Source organism: Alnus glutinosa, chromosome 12 (assembly GCF_958979055.1).
Source record: "Alnus glutinosa chromosome 12, dhAlnGlut1.1, whole genome shotgun sequence".
Classification (NCBI taxonomy): Eukaryota; Viridiplantae; Streptophyta; class Magnoliopsida; order Fagales; family Betulaceae; genus Alnus; species Alnus glutinosa.
Window position 1 is genome coordinate 17434922 of NC_084897.1, and position 21220 is coordinate 17456141.

Here is a 21220-nt window from a genome sequence, read left to right on the forward strand (position 1 = left end):
GAGTAATTACATTTTCCCCCTAACCACTCATCATTATCAATATGTCACGATAAATTGACACATTTATCAAAAGAGAGCATTGAATTATTATTTACATATCAAAATCATCGTTCCGTCCGTCAAATTCATGAAAATACTTAAATATCTTAATTTAAAATCAAAATTTACATATAATACTCTTAAAATTAAACAAATAAAAAAAATACAAAAGAAAAAGGAAAAAAAAAAGTAAGTGACCACCAGGAGTAGCGGGAGGGGGAGGGGATAGCCTACGAGCCATCCCGAGACCTGGGGTGGCGTGCGGCCACCCCATAGGCCAGGGTAGCCTTTCGAGCCAACCTTATAGGTGGCTCACAGCCACATTCAAGCCTGGGGGTGGCCGCGAGCCACCCCACGCCGCGCAGCCACCCCCTTCCCTCTAAGGGGGTGGCTACTATTGGCATCCATCTCCTTTCTTTTTTCACTTTCTTTCTTTTTATATATATATAATATTTTATATTAAATTATTGATAGAGGGCATTTCTGTCTTTAAACAAAATTTAACATCTAAAAATATAATATTCCGCCTGATTTAACGAGATTCTCTAACAGAATTGAAGTTTTGGTATATAAATGGTAATTCAATGCTCTCTTTTGGTGAGTGTGCGAATTCGTGGTGGCATATTGATAATGGCCGGTAATTCATGGGAAAAAATGTAATTACCTCGAAGAAATAGCATCCTCTCAATTTTAAATGAAATGGATTTGGTAAGATTAAAGTTGTTGACTCTAAATGTGTACATGATCCGATAACGATCTTTTACAATTTTTTGAAATTGTAGATTTCCAAATTATACGAATTTAAATCGTTTATTACATCAAACGACTTGAAAAAAATGTTGTTTGTTAAAAAAGTTATATGTTACAAATGAAATTGAACACATTTTTATCAGGTTCCTGCGCTTTATGTCGTAGAAAAGTTTTAATTCAAAAAATGTCTTTTGGTTTACTAAATAAAAACATCTCTCAAAAGTAAAGAAAAAGCATTCTAAAATGATTTTTTTTTTTTTGTTTTTTTGCTCGATAACATACTACATTTTTAATAAATAGCATTTTTCAATTCGTTCGATGCAAAGAACGACCTGGATTCACATAAGTCTACAATTTCAAAAACGAAATGCAGTGAATCATGATCCGCACATAATATTAATATTAACACGTCTTTTAAAATATTTAAATAATATAACATCGTGTATATAGTTAAATATATCAACTTTAAATCATAACCATAAAATAAATATTACTAATTTCATATGATGAGATAATATAACCATAAAATGAATTCTTTGCTACAAATAAAATAGATTAGATTTGGATCACCTTGTTAAACTCTTATGCCCCCTCTACTACAGGATTAGCCCCATTTTTATTTTATTTTATTTTATAGATACACGAAAAAGAACTACAGATAACATAAAATAAAATTACAACAAATTAGAGTTTGGCAACCCAAACAAATAAACCTAAGAAAGCAAGTACTTTGAGGCAATGTGTGATGACGCAGGCCTATTGATTCGTGGCGCGGATGCCAAAAACCTGGACCACTAATAAAGATGGTTAAAAGTGTATTAAGAGTTCAAATGACTCAAACAATTTGGTAACGGTTACAAGGAGCACAAAGAAGAGACAGGAAATACAAAGCCTATAAATACAAAAGTGTAAAAACAAACACAGCACAACAACAACATCAACAGTGGGCCACGCGCAGCCAACTGGAAGCCACGCTCAGGCACGTGTGCATGATAGTATGAAGATGTTGAAACAATTGCATATATGGAATACCATTTTTCCTATAACATTCGTGTGTGTGTGTATATATATATTTTAAATCAATCGTCCCTTGTACTAAATAATAAATACCAGGTTTAATATGAGACAACCAAAAACTTTTGTTCTCTCTCTTCTCTTGATAAGCTCTCTGCAACAAACGCCGTGGGCGGAGGGAAGCTCAAAGCTTCTCCCCCCCCACCCCCTCTCCCCCTCTCTTTCTTCCCCTCTATTCCTACATTTCCCCTCTGCAAACGCCTCCTTTGAGACCCCTCTCTAGATAACAGCATTGACAGAGGGCCACGCACAGCCAACTGGAAGCCATGTGCAAGCGCGTGTGCACAATAGTATGAAGATGTTGAAACAATTGCATATATGGAATACTGTTTTTCCAATAATGTCGGTGTATGTCTATATATATATTTTAAATCAATTGTCCCTTGAACTAAATAATAAATACCAGGTTTATTCTGAGACAACAAAAAACCTTTGTTATCTATCCTCTCCTAATAAGCTCTCTGCAACAAACGCAATGGGCGGAGGGAAGCTCAAAACTTCTCTCCCCCCCCCCCCCCCCCCCCCTCCCCTCCCCCCCTTTCTTTCTTCATTTTTTCTCCTTTATTCATCAATTTTCCCTCTGCAAACACCTCCTTTGAGGCACCTATCCAGCTAGAGTTTTCTCTACCTTTATTTACCTATTTGGAGGCCTTATTTGCCATTTCAAAGGTACTGTTTACATACTTGGAAGCTTTGTTTATATTTTTCTTCTTACCATCACTGGTTATCTCCCTCCTTCAACGTGTCTCTAGTCAAATTCGTCAATGATTTTTGATCTAATTTTTGAAGTTAGATCTACTTTATTCGGTAGTTCTTGCTTGACACGCTCGTCGCCTTAGTGTTTCCCGTTGCCTTCCGCCAACACCAGTCGTGCCTCCATCAGACCTCCTCTCACCGGAGCGTGGCTTGCACGCACCTGCGAGTGGATCTCACTCATTGGCACATGTTCTACACGCTTCGTCTCGTGGATCGCCGTCCACAGATCATGTTGCCTCTTGTTTCCTCCTCTTCATTGGTCATTGCCGTGACTCTCCTCCCTACTCCGCCACGACAGATGCCAATGTTTTGCTCATTATTTTTATTTGTTTTATCTAGTTTTTTTTTTTGCTGTTAAATACATATTCACCTTAAGTTTCATTTTAACTTCTATTAATGTTTTATCTGCTATGGTGATTTACCTTTGGGTGTGCTATTGCAGTTGTTTCTTTGCTCGGCTATGGTTTGAGTTTTTTGACCTTTCGAGGTCTGAGGCCTTTCTTACGGCTCTTGGATGTACCATTCGTGGTGTATCTTATCAAATTACCTTTAGTAGCAACCACTTTTCTTGGTCTTTATACCAAGGAAATACAGGACCGCATCATTTATTTGTTATATTCCCTTTTATTTTTTGGTCATTGATATGGTTATTTTGGGGTTCTTTGTTAGGTTGCCCAGCCTTATGTTTTTATTTATTGTAATTTAGTTGAAGTACTTATTAAAAAAAAAATTAATAATAATAATAATAAATATCAGGGGAAAAAAAAAAAAAATCTTGAAGAAATATTTGACGTTCGAAGGAGGCCCAAAGTATTGTCCTAGAAGCCCACGGTTCGGAAGATCAAAAAAAAAAAAAAAAAAAAAGCCCACGGTTCAGAAGCGTTGGGTCGATAAGACGGGGCGACGGGCCACTGCTGATGATGGTGGAGCTCTTTTCCTCCGCGCTTCTTCCTGCTAGAAATGCAATGCTTCCCAAATCCCAAGCTACAATGTGCCTTTCCCTTTGTTGGGTTACAGTTTGTTTAGCCGACAGCAATTTGAGGTTCTCTCTCTCTCTCTCTCTCTCTCTCTCTCTCTCTCTCTCTCTCTCTCTCTCTCTCTCTTATGTCTACATATGTTTTGTGTATGTGTATTCGTGCTTTTGTTGCATGCAGAGCTCTTTTTCATACTTTCTTTGGTCGGAGTTCATCGATGGGGGAAGGAGTGTAAATCTACTCGTTTTACTGGTAGTTTAGCTGATAGAAATTTGCTTTTCCTTTTTTATTTAATAATTTATTTATAATTCATTTTTATTTACTTGGGCTTTGCTTCATCCGTGCATTTGCTTGCTAGGAAAATAGAATAATGGAAATTGGTATTTTGGGTCCTATGTACTAGGTCAAGTGGCTTTGTTGTTTCTATGGGTTCCAAATAATGAAAAGAAAGAGTTTCAAACTTCAATTTTTCTTTTTCTTTCCTGCAGTTTCTGGGGAACCAAACAACACATAATCAGTGCACTCTGTGATTGTGAAACTCGGTAATTGTCTGTTTCTTTTGCTTTTAAATTGTTTCTCTGAAAGTTTTCTATAGGTTGTCTCTGTCTTATACAGTATGTCATTGCTTATAGAGGGGATCATTTATGTTTATTCTTGCTCTGACCCATTCGTATGAACCCTGTTTTCCACTAAGCGTGACAAGTCTTTTTTTTTTTTTTTTTACTTAATATGGTAAAAAATGAGACAGTTTTTAGTTTTTACATACATTTTACAGTTAGTTTCTTAAAATGGAAAATATTGATTGCAAATCTAACTATATGATGGAAAAAGTAAATGAAACGCACAGACACCCCTTAAAGTGAATGCTGGAGGATTTAGGAAAGTTTTTGTTATGAGGAGCGTGAAATACATATAATTCTGGTTACGAAATTGCTTGGACATTGTGGGTTCCTATCTTTTGGAAAAGAAATAAAGATTATCTAATCTGTGGGTATGTACCATGAGAGGATAATTGCTGGTTCAACCTAATCAAGGAACATATAATCTGAGACTATGTATCATTTTACTCTTTTTCAACTTTGTATGATTTCATAAAATTTCTCGTTTGATGACATCTCAAAGAAAAAAGTGCTTGAGTTGATGAAAAGGGAGGTGATACCTAGAGAGTTATTTCTTACTTGACCCTACCTCTCTCTCGTTGGCGCGTGAAGGCGCGTTCCGGCGTCTCTCACCACTGTATTCTGTTTTCCGGCATCGGTGTTGTCTCAACTTTTTGTCTTTGGTGGTTTGATATGGGTTTTTGCGAGTTATTTTTACGCCCAGAAAAAAAGAACTTTCAAACTTTCGATTGCAGAGGGGACCAAAGGCTTGCATTTTGTCGAAAGGAGTAGAGTGAAGGAGTCTCTGGAAGTGGGTGTTCCAACGGTTGTGTCAAATATGGTGGGTGTTCCTAATGCACTGAAATGGACGCTTGACTTCGGAGTAGGGGAAATATTTTCTCCCTTTGTTTGTGTTTCTGGGACCCTCCTTGCTCCTTTGGAGAATGGTTTAGGGGAAGGTAGCAAAGGAGATCAGGAACTCCTGTTGGTGCAAGCAACCCCTGTGAGAGGTTTTGAGGCTGGAACAAGTTTGTTGTCCTGCTGTGGGGATGAGAAACCCTCTTCTACGAAAGTGGTGCCTTATCCTGGGGAGGAGATGAGGGATTGTGAGGCTTTGATTGTACATCCCATTGTTGCAATGAAGAAACTATGTTGTCTGATTCGGTGTCTTCAAATTGGGTGGTTCAGAAAATGAAAAGTTTATGTCATGTCGTGGGGTTGTCTTGTGAGCGTTTGAGGATTAGATGATGGCTTTGTTTGCTGCCATTGAATCAAGTTGACACCAGCATGGTTCTGCTAGTTCTCCAAGTTCCCTTTCTAAGTCAACTAACAAGGAGCAGCGTGAACGAAAGAGATTGGCCTGTTCCATCAACTATGACCTTAAGGAAGGCCACTCTATTAGAAGTAAAGGAAAGGGGAGGGGTTCCATTTGTTCTTTATGAAGCCTAAGATTCTTTCCTGGAATGTGAGAAAGCTGAATGGGAGGGATAAAAGGTTGATAATCAAAAGTCTTCTTAGGGATTAGAAGGCTGATATAGTATTTTTACAAGAAACTAAATTGGAGTTAATTTCTAGGGATGTGGTGCGCAATTTATGAGGTTGTCATCATGTGGACTGGTTTTTTTGGAGTTGAGAGGGGCTTCAGGAGGGATTTTGTTAACGTGGGATATGAGAGTGGTGGAAAAGATTGAGGCTTGCGTGGGGACATTTTTTGTTGCATGCTCCTTTAGAAGTGTCAGTCATAATTTTGAGTGGGCTATAGTGGGTGTTTATGGCCCAAATGACAAGAAAGTACTTTGGGACAAATTGGCTAGGCTTCTTAGCTAGTGGAAGTTGTTGTGGTGTATTGGGGGTGATTTTAATATCGCTCACCATCGAGCTATGCTGGATTTTTTTTTTTTTGAATTTATCTTTGACCAGGGTCTCATGAACATCCCTCTTGTAGGTGGGAACTTCATGTGGTCCAATAATTGTGATTCTCTAACATGGTTTAGAATTGATAGGTTTCTTCTCTCTCTTGATTGGGAATATTTGTTTCCTAATGTTTCTCGGAAGAGACTCAGAATTTTATAGGATCGCTTCCCTTTGTTGTTTGATTGTGGCATTGTGGTTTGGAGTAGTTGGTATTTTAAGTTTGATAATATGTGGTTGAAGTCTGAGAGATTTGTGGAATAGGTGAAACAATGGTGGATGTCCTATAGTTTTCAAGGCTCCCCTAGCTTTATTCTGGCGTGCAAATTGAAAGCCTTGAAAACGGATTTGAAAAAATGGAATGAAGAGGTTTTTGACAATGTGGGGAAGAAGAAAAATGATCTTTTGGATGAACTCTGTGAACTTGATATTATTGCATAAGGAAGATCCTTATCTAATGATGAAAGGTTGAGAAAGGAAGAAATTGCGAGGGACTGGAGAGGTTTACTCTCCTCCAAGAAATGAGTTGGAGCTAGAATTCAAGGGCTCTTTTGTTGAAAGAGAGGGAGACAAGAATACTAAATTCTTTCATTGAGTGGAAATTCAAACAGAAGTAATAACATCTTTGATTCCTTTATAGTTGTTAATGGGTCCATGTCCTCAGATTGTTCTGAAATTAGGGAGCATATGTGCAATTTTACAATCAGCTTTATTAAGAACAATTTAGTTGGCGGCCAAAGTTGGATGGTCGCTCTTTCAATTCCATTAGTGCTGAGGAGGTTTCTTGGTTGGAAAGAGCTTTTGAGGAGTGAGGTTTTGGAGGTGGTGAGAACCTTGGATGGGGATAAGGCCTTGAGTCTTGATGGTTTCTCCATGGCTTTTTTTGAGACTTGTTGGGGGTTATTAAAGACGATATCATGGATGTTTTCAAGGAGTTTCATCTTCGAGAGAAGTTTGGAAAGAGCTTCAATGCAACCTTTATTTCCCTTATCCCCAAGAAAGCCATGACCGTGGATATTAAGGACTTTTGTCTTATTAGTCTTGTGAGTGGTGCTTATAAAATCATCTTGGGAGACAAATTTTAGATTTAGTTATGGTAGCTAATGAATATCTTGATAGCCGTATTAGATTAGGGGAACTTGGTGTGCTTTGTAAATTGGACCTAGAGAAGGCCTACGATTATGTTAATTGGGAGTTCTTGTTGTATTTCTTGAGGAGATGTGGCTTTGGGGAGAAAGGGAGGGCTTGGATAGGTCACTATAATTTTACGATGCTTTTCTCCATTCTTGTTAATGGATCCCTTTCGGGTTTCTTTAGTAGTTCTTGTAGTTTAAGGCAAGGGATCCTTTATCTCCTTTATAGTTTGTAGTTGTCATGTAGGCTTTGAGTAGGATGTTGTTTGCCACAGTGGATATAGGGCTCTTATCAGGTTTTTTGGTGGGGTCGAGGAATATTGATGAGCTTCTAGTGTCTCATCTTTTATTTGCAGATGATACCTTGATCTTTTGTGAGGCAGATCATGATCATCTTTGTCATATGCAATGTCCCTTATGTTCTAAAGTGGTTTAGGGGTTGAAAATTAACTTATCTAAATCAAAGTTAGTCCCCGTTGGCGATGTGGATGATGTAGGAGGTTTGGCTCGTATCCTTGGTTGTAAGGTGACCTCTTTGCCAATGAAGTACTTGGGTCTTCCTTTGGGAGCTTCGTATGAGGCTAAATCAATTTGGGATGGTATAGTTGAAAAGATGGATTGCCTATTGGCTGGTTGGAAGATGTTTTATTTGTCTAAGGGTGGTAGGTTGACCTTGATTAAAAGCACTCTTTCCAATTTGCCTAATTCTTTGTCCTTTTTCCCATCCTTGTTAGTGTTGCTAGCCGGATTGAGAACCTTCAGAGGGATTTTTTTTGTGGGGTGGAGTTCGAGACGAGTTCAAGTTCCATTTAGTCAGTTGGTCGAAGATTTGCTCTCCGATGTGTTCTAGTGGTTTGGGGGTTAGAAATCTAATTCAGTTCAACTGAGCCCTTTTGGGAAATGATTATCTTTTGGGAAATGATTATAGCGTTATGGTATGGAGATGGAGGCTTCATGGAAATCGGTGGTGGAAACCAAATATGAGAGCTTGAATGGAGGTTTGTTAATGAGGTAGTGGGGCCCTTTGGAGTAGGGGTGCGAAAAGGTGGTAGACATGTCTAAGATCAGGTTTGGCACGATTTGTGGCGTGGGGACAATCCCCTAGAGGTTTCTTTTCCGGAATTGTTAAGTATTACTCACTGTAAGAGGCTTAGATGGCTGATCATGTGCAGTTTTCTAATAGGAATGTTCAGTGGAATATATTATTTACCAAATCATTGCTTTATTGGGAGGTGGACTTGGTCACTTTGTTCGTTAATCTTTTATATTCTCTCATGTTGTGACAAGGCAGCAAGTATAAAATTTGTTGGATCTCCTCCAAAAGGCGGATGTTTGAATTAAGAAAGGCTCCCCATTTCCTTCGAAGAGCATTTGTAGGTTTAAGGCTCTTTCGAGAGTGGCGTTCTTTGTGTGGACAGCGGCACTGAGGAAAATCTTAATTTTAGGTAATTTGAGGAAGAGGAACGTAATAGTACTATAGTAGTGGATTGGTGTTGTATGTGCAAGAGGAGTGGGGAGAGCATAGATCTTTTACATTGTGAAGTGGCAAGAGAATTATGAGGTTCAATTTTCTGTTCTTTTTTGGTGTGGAGTGGGTAATGTCTAGAAGGATGGAGTTGTTGGCTAGTTTGAGAGGTTAGTTGGGAAGTCGTAATGTTTTAGAAGGGTGGACTTGTTCGATCTTTTGTGCTTAATATGGTGCATCTGGAGAGAGCGGGATGCAAGGTACTTTGAAAATTGTGAGATTTCGGTGGCAGGGCTAAAGACTGTTATGTTCAAATCCCTGTATTTTTGGATGCTGGCGTACAATAGTCCTCACTTTCCTAGTTTTTATTGATTTTTTGGACTTGTGTTCTTGTTTTTTCTCTCCTTAATTGGGGGTCTTTCTAGTATACATCGTGTGTACTTGGATTGTGTCCCTTTGCTCTTTCTATTGGGATTGATTTACTTAGTAAAAAAAAAAAAAATCTCAAGAGAAAATCTAAAAGGGAGAGCCTACATGTAAAATAAGAGTGACTCCATGGAACACCATTTAACCATCTTCTCCATTGTCAAGATCCTTCTTTCTATCTATCATTGTCAGATCTGCAAACTTACCCCATGGCCCTAGTGTGGCACGACTATTATGGAGCAGACATTTAACTGATTCATGCCAAGTATCACCAAATTTGGGGAATATGTAAGATGGTTTATACTTTTATAAAAATCAATTCGACATGAACTTTTGTTTAAGCTCTCGATTTCTCTGTTTTGGAAATTTAATTGGTGGTCATATCTGTATCTCTTAATGTCAACTGAAGTGCATAAACAGATTATTTTTTGTTTGTTATACTCAAGAACCTTTCTCAGTTGTTGCGATGATGTAGTGCGAATGTCCTTTAGCAGGATATTTTCTTGTTGAATGAAGTCTAAGAGGATGGCCCACGATAGTGTTCATGCTGCATTAAACTCTGGCGATATCCTATGTGAGATCCTGCTTCGAGTACCAGAAAAAACTCTTTTCAGACTTATTCTTGTCTCGAGGAAGTGGCTTCACTTGATATGTAGCTATTCTTTTCGTTCTAGTTACTACACTCGATGGCGGGAAAGTTCTCGTCTATTGGGCTTCCTTGTGTGCAATTTTCTATACCTTGGAAGACCTCGAGATGGCTTCCGTCGGCCCCATTGGGAGCCTGCACTTCCCTTTTTGTCAACTTGTAAAGAAGGTGATGATTTAAAGTTTTCTGGGGTCCTCAAGCAGCTTGGTTACTTCATTGACTCTTCCAACGGCCTTCTTCTTTGTGGCCGCCACCCGATGACTTATTATGTATGGAGTCCCATAACCAAGCAACCATACCAGCTTCCTCAACCTAATCAGTTCTATCGAACTTTGTGCATGGCGTTCATCGTTGAGGAGTCGCATGATAATGTCATCTGCTATAAGGTCATTCGCGCTAAATGTGTATGCAAACCCATTGAAGTCAACACTGTCTCCATTGAGACCTTCTCGTCAAAGACTGGTGCATGGAAACAATCCACTCTCACTTACTCTACAGGTTTTGCATTGTGTCCTCGAACTGTCGCTACTGTGATCAGAGGCGTTGTTTACTGGTTTGCAGTACAGAAAAATGTAGCTATTTATGACCCAAATCTTGGAGTGAGGCGTCTATCTTTGGTTAAACTACCAGCTGGCGAGTTAACATATGATTATGAAGAGTCTGTACTTGGGGAGTCCTCTGATGGTCATTTGCAGTATGGTCAGAGCAGTAAGCTGGGTATTGAGATATGGGTCCTGGAGAAAGAACAAGGCGGTAACTCATCCGTATACCAGAACAATAAGAGCAGGTGGAATTTAAGATACAAACTGAATTTCAGAGTAATGTGGAAACGGAATCTGACTTACGCTGATCATTCTAAAGAAACCCACATATTGTCGTTCCTTCCTCGGAACTCTGAATCCTTCTTCATTCGATCCGGATCGAACATATTTCTTTATCAGATTGAGAGCAAAACACTGGATGTGGTCCGTTATCATGGCCGTGGCTCTTCAATTTCGTGGGATTCCAGTAAAGTAGCACCATACTTCATGCCATCTTGGCCTCGTTCCTCTTTATGTCAAGACATCAACAGTTTTACATGATTGGGAACTTTCCTGGAGAAGTTTGTAATTGTGGTTCAAGAAATGTTTTTCCGCAGAAGTTTGTAATTGTGGTCAAATTCTTTAGATGTTCATACGTCTTTGTTACTTGTTGGTCAATCCTTATGACACTCACACCCCTATGTACTAATTAAAAGAGAATTGAAAGTAACAAGCTTCTTAACTAATTATTTGAGTACATAAGAGACAATCAACTTGATCAGTTTTTTGTTCATTAAAACTTTGAATGTACTAGATTTCAAGAAGAGCCAACACTATGAAAATATATCAGGTCTTGGGATATTCAGAAAATCTGATGATTAGTCACTCAAATTCAAAGTAGACTTGTTGGTTGACTACAGAGAATTTGGTAGATATTGCTGCTGATGGCATAAAAATTTCTGGTCTGTACCTTTGAATTTATTATTATTATTATCAAACACTCAGTTCATCAAATCAGAATGCCTGATTGTTAGAGACAAATAACATTGTCACCACAAGAGCAATATAACAATCATCTATTTGATTTTCTTCAATATCTCATAACGATGAAGTTTTTAGATCAACTTTATAATCTAATGTGCAGTTTTGAGATCACCTTTCCTCACCTTCGCCGGCCGGCCGGCCCCCACTTTTGCGTATGGGCTGCACTTGTTGATGCCCTTTTTGTTCTCATGTGGGCCACACTTAATATTGTCTTTTATGTTATTTGCCACGGACAATAATTGAACTGGAGAGAAGCCAGTTAATATTAAAATAAGGATAAAATTGTCTTTTCATAATTTTTTGGACAATTTTGCCATTCCACTTAAACTAATCGGCTCCTGTCTAGTTCATTTGAACTGGAGAGAATCCAAATATATTTGCCACTCAATTCTTGAAGGGGACTTCATTACTGTTAGTTATATTATCTATTGGTCTGCTCAACTCCTTCAGAAGCTGGTTAGAAACTAAGATAAATATGAGTGCCTTCAGCTACACTCACAACATCTTATTATTGGCCGCAACAACCAGTTTTGTTACCACCATTCCCACTCACTTGTTCCATTAAGAGGATTTCTCCTCATATTGTGGAAAGGATATACTTTGGATTGCTGTTAAGGACAAAATCTTTTGTTGGTATTTTATGTACTTGTTTTCTTTAATTTCTTGTTGTACTTGTTTCATCTCATATATATATATATATAAAAGAAAAAAAAGATTACAAGAACACGTATAACAATAATCACACATATAAGAACAAGGAACACCAGATTTACTTGGTTCACCCAAACTAGGGCTACGTCCATGAGTTGTCTCAATATTTTCACTATAATGATGAAAGAAAATACAGGTTTCTAAATTTCTCCATCCAGTTTAGAGAAGGCTCAAGCACATCAACCTCACCCTTGAGAGGGAGCAAAAGAATTTTAGCAGCATCATCAGCCAAAAACATCCTTATATAGAGAAAAAGATAAAAACCCTAATCTACATGTGAAAAATGTTCAAACATATGCAGGTTATTGAGCGGCGTCAAGACACATTAGCAGTCCTGTCATGGTGATTTTAGGGTTTTAGTAGTATCGGTAGCCAAACAACATAGGCTTCAGGATGCCTAGTTAAAGATACTCTCGAGTAGGTTCTTGGAACGCATCGCATCAAGACGATTTACTGATGGTGCTCTCAGTAGTTCTTCTGAATCAATCTCGTCAAGATGAATCTTATATATGATGCCCTAGCTTACGCCACTTTAGAAACTTACAAAATCAACTTCCGAAGAGCCATCAAGAGCACCCATGTTTTGATCATAAAAAATGAGTCTTTGGTTGTAAATAGGATTATTTTGAGATGTCCCCGTGTGGTCACAAATAGGAGTCTTATTGTTGGATGTAAGTTTATTTAAATATTATTTTAGTGCTAATAAATTCATAGAGTGACATCATTCATATACTATTATATATAATAAAATAAAATTTCAACGGTAAAAAACATTTTTTCAATTGCACTCGATTCTATAAAATAACATGTACTCCAAAAGTTGTCAATTAAAATTCTCATATATTTTTGTCTTCTAGCCAAGCTGGGCTTTCTATCTTATGAGCCTAGACCTCGGGTCTTAATCTGCTTCAAGCTTTGCCTAATTGATATAACCGAAGCCGTCTAGATCCACTCTAGGCCTGACCCACTCAGACCCTAATGAGGTTCTCAGTTTGGCGGTGATAACTTTAATTTCTACAAAAAAAAAAAAAAAAAAAAAAACCCTCAAAATCACGGATATAAATTTTCTAAAATATGGTTTGTAGAAAACTCTTACAAACCAATCTCTAAAAGTGACACGTCTCCTTTAAGCTATTAAAAAAACACGTGAGAAGTACATATTATTAAAAATTATGTGTTTTTCACATGTTAAAAGACACGTCCTTTTAAGATGCTGGTTTGTAATTTTTTTTCTAAGAATCGGTTTGTAAAAAATTTGTGTCCCAACCTCGTGTTCTTCACGTACGACTTGAAGAGGAAGCCGCTTTTAACAAACTTTTTTTTTTTTTCCACCTTTTGGACATCTTGTTGAGCCTAGCCCATGAGTTGTATTAGTTGGGCCGGGTACAACTCGGAGCAGCCCATCTAAAGATTTCTTGAGCAAAGGGCAGGAAAAGGCAAAGGTTAATAAGGAGAAGGATGATTCCCCTCTTCCCCCAAATCATCAATCCCAAAGAAGAACTCCATAGCCGATTAACTGGAAGAATATGAATGTAAGTATTTCTGAAATGTAACCATTTTATTTGTTTATTTATTTTTCTTAAGTCAGATCCCTCTCACCGAGCGCTACTTCATTGTTGTCTACGTAGTTGATGATGGATTCAAACCAAGCTGCCAAGCAGCACAGTCTAATGGGATCTGAAGCTGCCTCTGAAAGAACTCTGTATGTATATGTGCATGTGGATTTAGGGTTTAGGTTGTTGGGATTTGGGTATTCTTTGGAATTGGTGTCTTGTAATTTTTTTAATGCTTTTTTGGGTTGGTTTAGGTACCCATATGTTACTGGGTCATCCGTAGTTGCTCTCAAATACAAAGATGGAATTCTTATGGCTGCTGATATGGGAGGTTAAATGCTAAACTCACTCATCCTCTATTGCAATTTTCATATAATTCTGTTTTTTTCTAAAGTATTTTCGATTAAATTATCGTTGTTCTTGATGATAAACCCTCGTTTGGCTGCTGAGGAAACAATGGCTGTATGTATGCGTGTGTGTGTGTATGAATGTATATATATCTATCTGCCTGCATACGGTATATCTATGTATATATATGTGAATTGATGGACTTATGAATTTAATTGGGGAAAAACAAAAAAACTGAGTCCATTTAATTGTTTTCCCGCTTGAATTTGTCAAATTGCAATTGAGATGTGTGAATACGGTTTTCAGTTTGAATAATACTTGTTCTATTGGAGTTTTATTTTTAATTGCTAGATAGAAATAAATGAGATCAAATTTAGCCATGACAGTGTCCGCCTGTCTGGTAACGATGGAACTTTAATAAATTATGATTTTTTGGTCATGATTTGAAAAGGAAAAAAAGAAAGAAAGAAGGAAAGAGCTTTGTTCATGTACACTTATGTTTTTTTATTAATATCATTTGGGGAGGAAGTATTCTATTTATCTTGTTTTCAGTATTTTGATCAATTGTTTATTTCTTTAGGGGAAAAAGGCTATTCCTGTCAAAACTCTCTATGTACTGTCTGTTTAAGACTATTCCTTTCAACTTTGTTATGTCATCTTCCTACGTTCTACGTTCTTAATGATTCAGCAAGTAATTTCTTGTCTGACCTTGTACTCTTGCACTTCAGTGGGTGAGTAGGGATCACTAGTCATGGTTTTAAGTAGCGCCTTATTGGTTTTAAGAGCTCTGACCTCCTTTTAGTAGTCTAAATCAATTTTTATTTGGTTACTTGCTTTTGTCTATACTGAAACTTTGTTTGTAAGCCTGCTTCCTCTTACCCCAGGCATGCATGGGACACATTGTGTACTTTCCGTAACGATTATGTCCATATAAATATCTAACAGTAATAGGTGCCCATCATATTCCTTCCATTCTTTTGTTCTGTAAAAAAAAAAAAAAAATTCTAGAGTGCATCTTTATTTCAGAAAATTTTTGTTTCACCTGACCCCTCATTGTGGATATCTTTAGACTATTTTTTTCATTGAGTCTTTAGATCCATTTTAGAATATATGTTTTTGGTACATATCTCACATGATTTATGCCTTTAGACTAACTGGTTCACTTTTTTTAATAACATTTTGAAAACTTAATATGATTATATATGTATCATGTTAATAATGTATTAACTTACAGGCTCCTATGGGTCTACCCTACGATACAAGAGTGTGGAGCGAGTGAAGCCTGTTGGAAAACATTCTCTTCTTGGCGCAAGCGGGGAAATAAGTGACTTTCAGGAGATTTTACGTTATCTTGATGAGCTTATGTAAGTACTGATTGTTTTGTAAGAGATATGAATGGAGCTGAAACTTTGCACCTTTTATACCTTTGTTCTTTTTTATTTTTACGTGTCATGTGAAAATGAATGTTTTTTTCTGTTGGGGGTGGTGGCAAGGTTTGTACCTCTTTTTACTGTTTTTACTGAGAGATTCTTAATTCTGTGGTTTGGTGTTTGCAGCCTGTATGACAACATGTGGGATGATGGGAATTCTTTTGGGCCTAAAGAGGTGCACAGCTATTTAACTCGTGTGATGTATAATAGGCGTAACAAGTTTGACCCACTGTGGAATGCACTTGTTCTTGGTGGAGTGAAAAATGGGCAGAAGTACCTTGGCATGGTAGACATAACCGATCATTTTATTTGATGTTTTGCATTTACCTATGTGCATCTAAGAATATTACTCAGACGTGTAATCGTGATTCTTATCCAGGTTAGCATGATTGGTGTAAATTTTGAGGATAACCATGTAACAACAGGGTTTGGAAATCACCTCGCCCGACCTATTCTTCGTGATGAGTGGCATGAGAACTTGAGTTATGAAGATGGTGTCAAGTTACTGGAGAAATGTATGCGTGTACTTCTATATCGTGACCGGTCTGCTATCAACAAGCTTCAGGTTTGTTGTTTCCTTATATAATTTGGCTTCAAGATGTCCTTTAATTTGTAAAACCCTTAATAAATAAGTTATAGCTGTACAATGATATTACTGGGAAACAGTTAAACTTTGTTCTAGTTGTTGGACGAAATTCTGCAACTTCTCTGGATGTTTTTAATTTCTGTATATCATTTTATCCATATCTTTTTCTTTTTTAGTCTCTATTTCCATATCAAAATTTTAACAAGAGATTTAATGTTCAATTTTTGGTGTACTATGTCTCTAATATTTTGCATATACCAAATTTTGGTTGTGTTTGGAATATCAGTAAGGATTGCAACAAATTAAAATCGAACTATTAATTGCTTTTGTAATTTCTGCGAAATTGTGGTGTGAATTTTATTACTCCCTCCATACCAATTTAAATTTCTTACTTTTCTTTTTAAAATGCACCAAAATATATCCACTCTTTAAAAGTGGAAGTTCTACTTCCTCAATTTCCTATATTGCTCACATTTTTCAAAAAGCAAACAAGATTCTTATTTAAAATTCATGTCACTTCTGATATGCCGTAATTAGAAATATCACTATTTTTTGCCACATTCATCAATAGTCATGTCATTTCAAACCAAGACTTTTTTTTGAAAGAGAGTATTTTCATTCTCATATTACATTGTATTTTTATATAAAATTTTAAAATGAGATATCCTCAAAATGTTCTTATTGAAGAATTAGAGAACTTCATGAAATCCTGTTTCAAATGTGTGAACTCTCTTCTCTCACTCTCTCTTCTAGATTTCACTGTCATAATAGTTTAGATCTCATTCTGGTAGAAATCTCCTTAGGGACATGGTTTCTGAATTACTGACTAAGGACTAATTATTTTTGCTGGCTCAACTTGTGGCGGTTTTCCTTTGGAATTTTACTCTTGCAAAAAGCTAAAGAAGGGCTAAAAAAGAAAGGTTTTGCTATCATGAATCTTGACTACCAAGCATTGATGAGGTAGCCAACATTTTAGCAAAATATATTTAAACAAGAAAAGGGTGACAAGATTTTGGAACTTTCAGTTTTATTTGTACTATTCATAGAATTTATAATAGTAGGTCAAGATTTTCATTATTCTTACTGACTGTGAAAGGAGCCTAAATGCTACGTTCATTGCTCTCAATCTGAACTGTTACGCTCTCCTTCGTCACCTTCCTCTTTTTTTTTTTTTTTTTTTTGATAAGTAATAACCTGGTTTTATTAAAAGCGTCAGGCGCCCCTTAGTACACCGGCAGTATACAAGAGAAAACGCAAAGCTGGAAAACCAAAAAAAAAAAAAAAAAAAAAAAAAAAAAAAGCCCAAAAAAAGAAAGAAAGAAACCCACCAAACAAACCCACAAGATGTTGGCGTCACCTTGGAGAGTGGTCTTGTGAGTGGTTTGTGGTGGCATGTTGGGTTCGCTCCCCTTCGAGGATATGGAGAACTGGTTCTATATGGAGGCTAAATTGTTTGTGTTCTCAGTGGGGCTTGGGACTGCGAAGCTCAAAGTAGTGAAAAAGCGGAAAGCTTTGGTAGGGGTGGTCCTTTTGGGATCTCGTTGCATTGTGTGGCTGTTGTCGATGTTGGAAGAGGCTTTGCGTAATCCTGGATTTGAAGATTTCGTCAAGTCTAATAGGGAGGGGTCTAAGGCGACCATCGTGCAAAGAGCCTCTTCGCACAATTCTGGCCGTTTCTTGGAGGTGGCAGTCTATGACGTGGGTGGCCAGAAAGGTTTGGTTTTGTTTCCCAAAGGTCGTGATGGGTGGGGTTGGAGCCATGACTTAGGCGAGTTGTCTAAAGTCTATGCCTTTTTTGAAGATGCTGGGAAGACGATGGGTAAGGCAGCTAGGTCTCTGTTGTTCGTGGAAGTGGTGCGTATGGTGGCTCCCGTCTTTGTCAAGGGCAACGGGAAGCAGCGCAGTGCTGCATACGTTGTGTCAAAGTTGGTAGAATGTGGCAGGCAGTGGCTTGTGGTGATTCGGAGAAGCATATTCCAGTGGGGATGGAGTGCTCGGCGGTGGAACGACATCCAGTGGATTGTTATGCTTTGGAGAAGCATTTGCTTTAGCCTTTAGGCATTACAATACCCCTTGTGCTATTGATGGCTCCAGGAGTGCTCTGGCGTGTTGCAGGGATTCAGAGAGTGATGGTGACCTTTCAGAGAAGGAGAAGGCAAGTGTTTTCAGGAACCTTCTCGAGCTTTTTGGGGAGTGGATTGTCTGGGCAAGCAAGCTCCCGCTGAGGTTGGGCCTCAAGCATTTTGGGCTTAAACCCAAGGCGAGTTGTTTAGTGGTGGGTTTGACGTTTAAGAGGGCTAAAGCAGTTTTAAGAAGGGTCCAGTCTCGGGTTGGCTCTAGGCGTTTGGGCTCCAAGGCCTCTTCTAAGCCTTCTAACCCTGCTCTCGGGTCAGTTGGAGATTTGGGTCTGGCAACTTTCACGCGTGTTGGAGGAGTGCCGGCAGCTTTGAAGGTGTTGTCTGCTCCGGTTCTGGATCTCGCTGTGGGTTCGACGGTGTCCTCTACGGTGGGTCTGGATCTAGCTGTTTCACCGATTTGTTCAGATCTTGACGTTGGTGGGCCTGTGACGGCTACCTCAGCGAGGTCTACCAGTGGGGATCGTCCTTTTCCGTCTTTGTTTGAGGCCAGCTCCAGGTCCGCTGGAGCTGGTTAGCATGACCAATTTGCCTCACCCGAGCTGGCTTCGTCTTTGGCTCTTGTTGGGTTTGGCCCAATGTTCCTGGATGTTTCCGATGACTGCTCTTCAGGTGTGGATGCATTGGGTGAAAGGCTATGTTATTCTCTCCCTGTGATGTTGGGAGTCTGGAGCGCCTATTTTTCTGTCGGAATCCAAGTCGGTGCTTAGATTCTCTCGGAAGCATAAGGTTGGCAGATTGGATGAGCATTTGCTTGCCGAGGCTTTAGAGGCTTTCAGTGCTCTCATGGCTCCTTCTATGTCCGTTATTTGGGGTTGTTGCCAAGCCCTTGTTAACACCAGCGGGGGATGGTGTAGTGTCTGCGCCTTACGCCTTTTCGAGACGAGGTATGCCATCTTCTTCTTTGGCGTGGCTTCCTTCTCCCAAGTGGCACGATCCTTCCTCCATCAGAAGTGGGTGGGTCTCCTATCTCTTTGGTCCAGTCTATGCTTGGGTGCTCTCCTCTGTTGTCTTTTTCAGAGGTGTGTGAATCTTCGGGGGGAAGTGGTTTTGAAGAGATTGGTGGTCCTCTCGGGGTAGCGATTGATCTTTACGCTTTTTATAAACTTCTTTGCTTATTAAAAAAAAAAAAAATGCTCACTCCCATTATCTATCCATGCATTTTACAAAGTAAAGGTTAAACGTGTTCAAAGTGGGCACTTAGTTCCCAGATTCAGTATTCTATGCCTTCCCGTAACTTTCCACCACACTCTCTCTCTAGAATGGCCTTGGTGCTTGAGGAGGTTCATTGTGTTTCTTATGGTTTATGATTAGGCCAAGACAGCAAATCCAATCTGCTTCTTATGGTGAAGTGTTCAGGCATTCGATTATGGACAACCATCTACCATCTTCCTTTTTAGAATATGATTTCAAATTGTAGTCTAATTGGAACTGTCTTTTGGAATATGATTTCAAATTGTAATCTAATTTGGCCAATGAGCTTTATGTCAAGAGTAATGCTATTTAGTAGGCTATTATACAATTGCCATTACAATTGGAATGACGTGGCAATGAAAATCAGCCTTTATTTATTTAGTTTTGCAAGTGCTGATCGAATGGCTTATTTCCACTGCATATCATCAAATTATATGGCAGTTGTATAACAGTCTACTAAATAGCATTATTCTTTTACTCAAATGATTATTGGCCCCTTTGTAAGAATAAGGTGGAGGATGAGGTTAGGAGCACCAGACCCATTGGGTATACGGCACTAACCAATTAAGAGAAGTTTTTCAGATTGTAATTTAATTTGGTAGTTTTCTTTTAATTATTCTTAACTAACATATGTGAATCTTGCAACCTGCAGATAGCAAAGATCACTGAAGAAGGCGTAACTATTTCACCACCATACGCATTGAAGACATTTTGGGGATTTTCTGCTTTCGGGAACCCAACGGCGGGTGCGGAGGGATCGTGGTAGCTACACTAGCTAGATAGAGCTGGCTGGCTCTACTAGAACTGTGCTTGAGTTAATTTGTCTGTGATTGGTGGATTTCCAAGTTAAACAACATCATGGTTGTCATTAATAGATTGATTGTCTAAATTCACACATGCCCGGACTGATTATTTGACAAGAATTTAGCTTGAGCAGGATGTCCCCCGCAATTATGTTTCTCATATCTTGTCTTATCTATGTATGGCAATATAAATTCTTGTTACACTTGGAAATTCTCAGGTAATGCATTTTACAGAAAATTATGATACAGCTCGTGGGATATTGCTGTAATCAATAATTATGGATTTCAATTTGGTTTGCTTGAATGGTCTTTTGGTGAATATGGATTTCAATTTGGTTTGCCTGGATCTAGAGACCATGCCCTGTTACAATACAAGGCTCAAGATGCTCTTCTTTTGCATTAACAAGGAGATGAAAATGGTCAATTATTGAATCTCCCAAAATATTTGTTTTCTGAGGCTGGCTGAACTTCGTGTTTAGTTTCATTTTTTTTTTTTTTTTTTTAAAAAAAGTGATCTATAGACTATAGTTAACTACTTGACTATGCTTACGTAGCTAGTTAGTTGCTTAGTAATATTAAGTTAGTATATATTAAACAACTAGTTAATAACTTAATATGTTGGTTAATATTAAGTTAAGAGTATATTTATACACAAATATAAACATGTGTGTATGCGAGTTAGTTAGTCTCGCAAACCTTAATCGAGTTAGGTTGAGCTTTATACGAGATAGGTTCACGAGCCTTAATTGAGTTTTATTAAGCGAGTCAAGTATGTGTCACTTAATAATCAAATGGGTTTTTATAGTCACGATCAGATTTTTGTAGTCACGAATAGAGTTTAAATGAACTAGAGTTTAAATGAACGAATTGTTAAACAAACTTGTTTGTTTACGGTCCTATCAACAAGTGTCCCACTTGTAGTAAGCTTTGCCTTGGATTTCACTCCATCCCCGATAAAACTTGGACACACGAAATTGCCTCTAGTCATTGTAACCCCTTGAAATCGGCAAGATTGGTACATTTTTGGTAAAAAATAGTGGTGCTACTAATTTTTGTGGAAAATTCGGTGTCAGTGGTGGTGGGGCAGCAATGTTATGGTGCAGAGACGGCACTGTTGGAGGA

General features: G+C 38.2%; 2 protein-coding genes across 8 annotated transcripts; both read left to right on the plus strand.

The window, feature by feature from the left end:
- The first annotated feature begins 3475 nt into the window (after positions 1-3475).
- On the plus strand, positions 3476-11040 carry LOC133851433 (F-box protein At5g03970). Of its 7 annotated transcripts, none has more exons than XM_062287866.1 (4): positions 3476-3661; positions 3774-3845; positions 4082-4135; positions 9619-11040. In XM_062287866.1, the coding sequence occupies exon 4, from the start codon at positions 9638-9640 to the stop codon at positions 10853-10855; it is 1218 nt and encodes a 405-aa protein (XP_062143850.1). In that variant the 5' UTR covers positions 3476-3661; positions 3774-3845; positions 4082-4135; positions 9619-9637; the 3' UTR covers positions 10856-11040. The 7 variants fall into 7 exon arrangements, with proteins under 7 accessions (XP_062143850.1, XP_062143846.1, XP_062143847.1 ...); XM_062287862.1 differs by having other exon boundaries at positions 9622-11040; XM_062287863.1 differs by lacking the exon at positions 3774-3845 and having other exon boundaries at positions 9603-11040.
- A 2419-nt stretch (positions 11041-13459) lies between these two features.
- On the plus strand, positions 13460-20398 carry LOC133851434 (proteasome subunit beta type-4-like). Its single transcript, XM_062287868.1, has 7 exons — positions 13460-13581; positions 13678-13751; positions 13857-13933; positions 15185-15314; positions 15507-15666; positions 15760-15945; positions 19948-20398. Exons 1-7 carry the CDS (start codon positions 13576-13578, stop codon positions 20059-20061), a joined length of 747 nt encoding a protein of 248 aa, XP_062143852.1. The 5' UTR covers positions 13460-13575; the 3' UTR covers positions 20062-20398.
- The last annotated feature ends 822 nt before the right edge of the window (positions 20399-21220 follow it).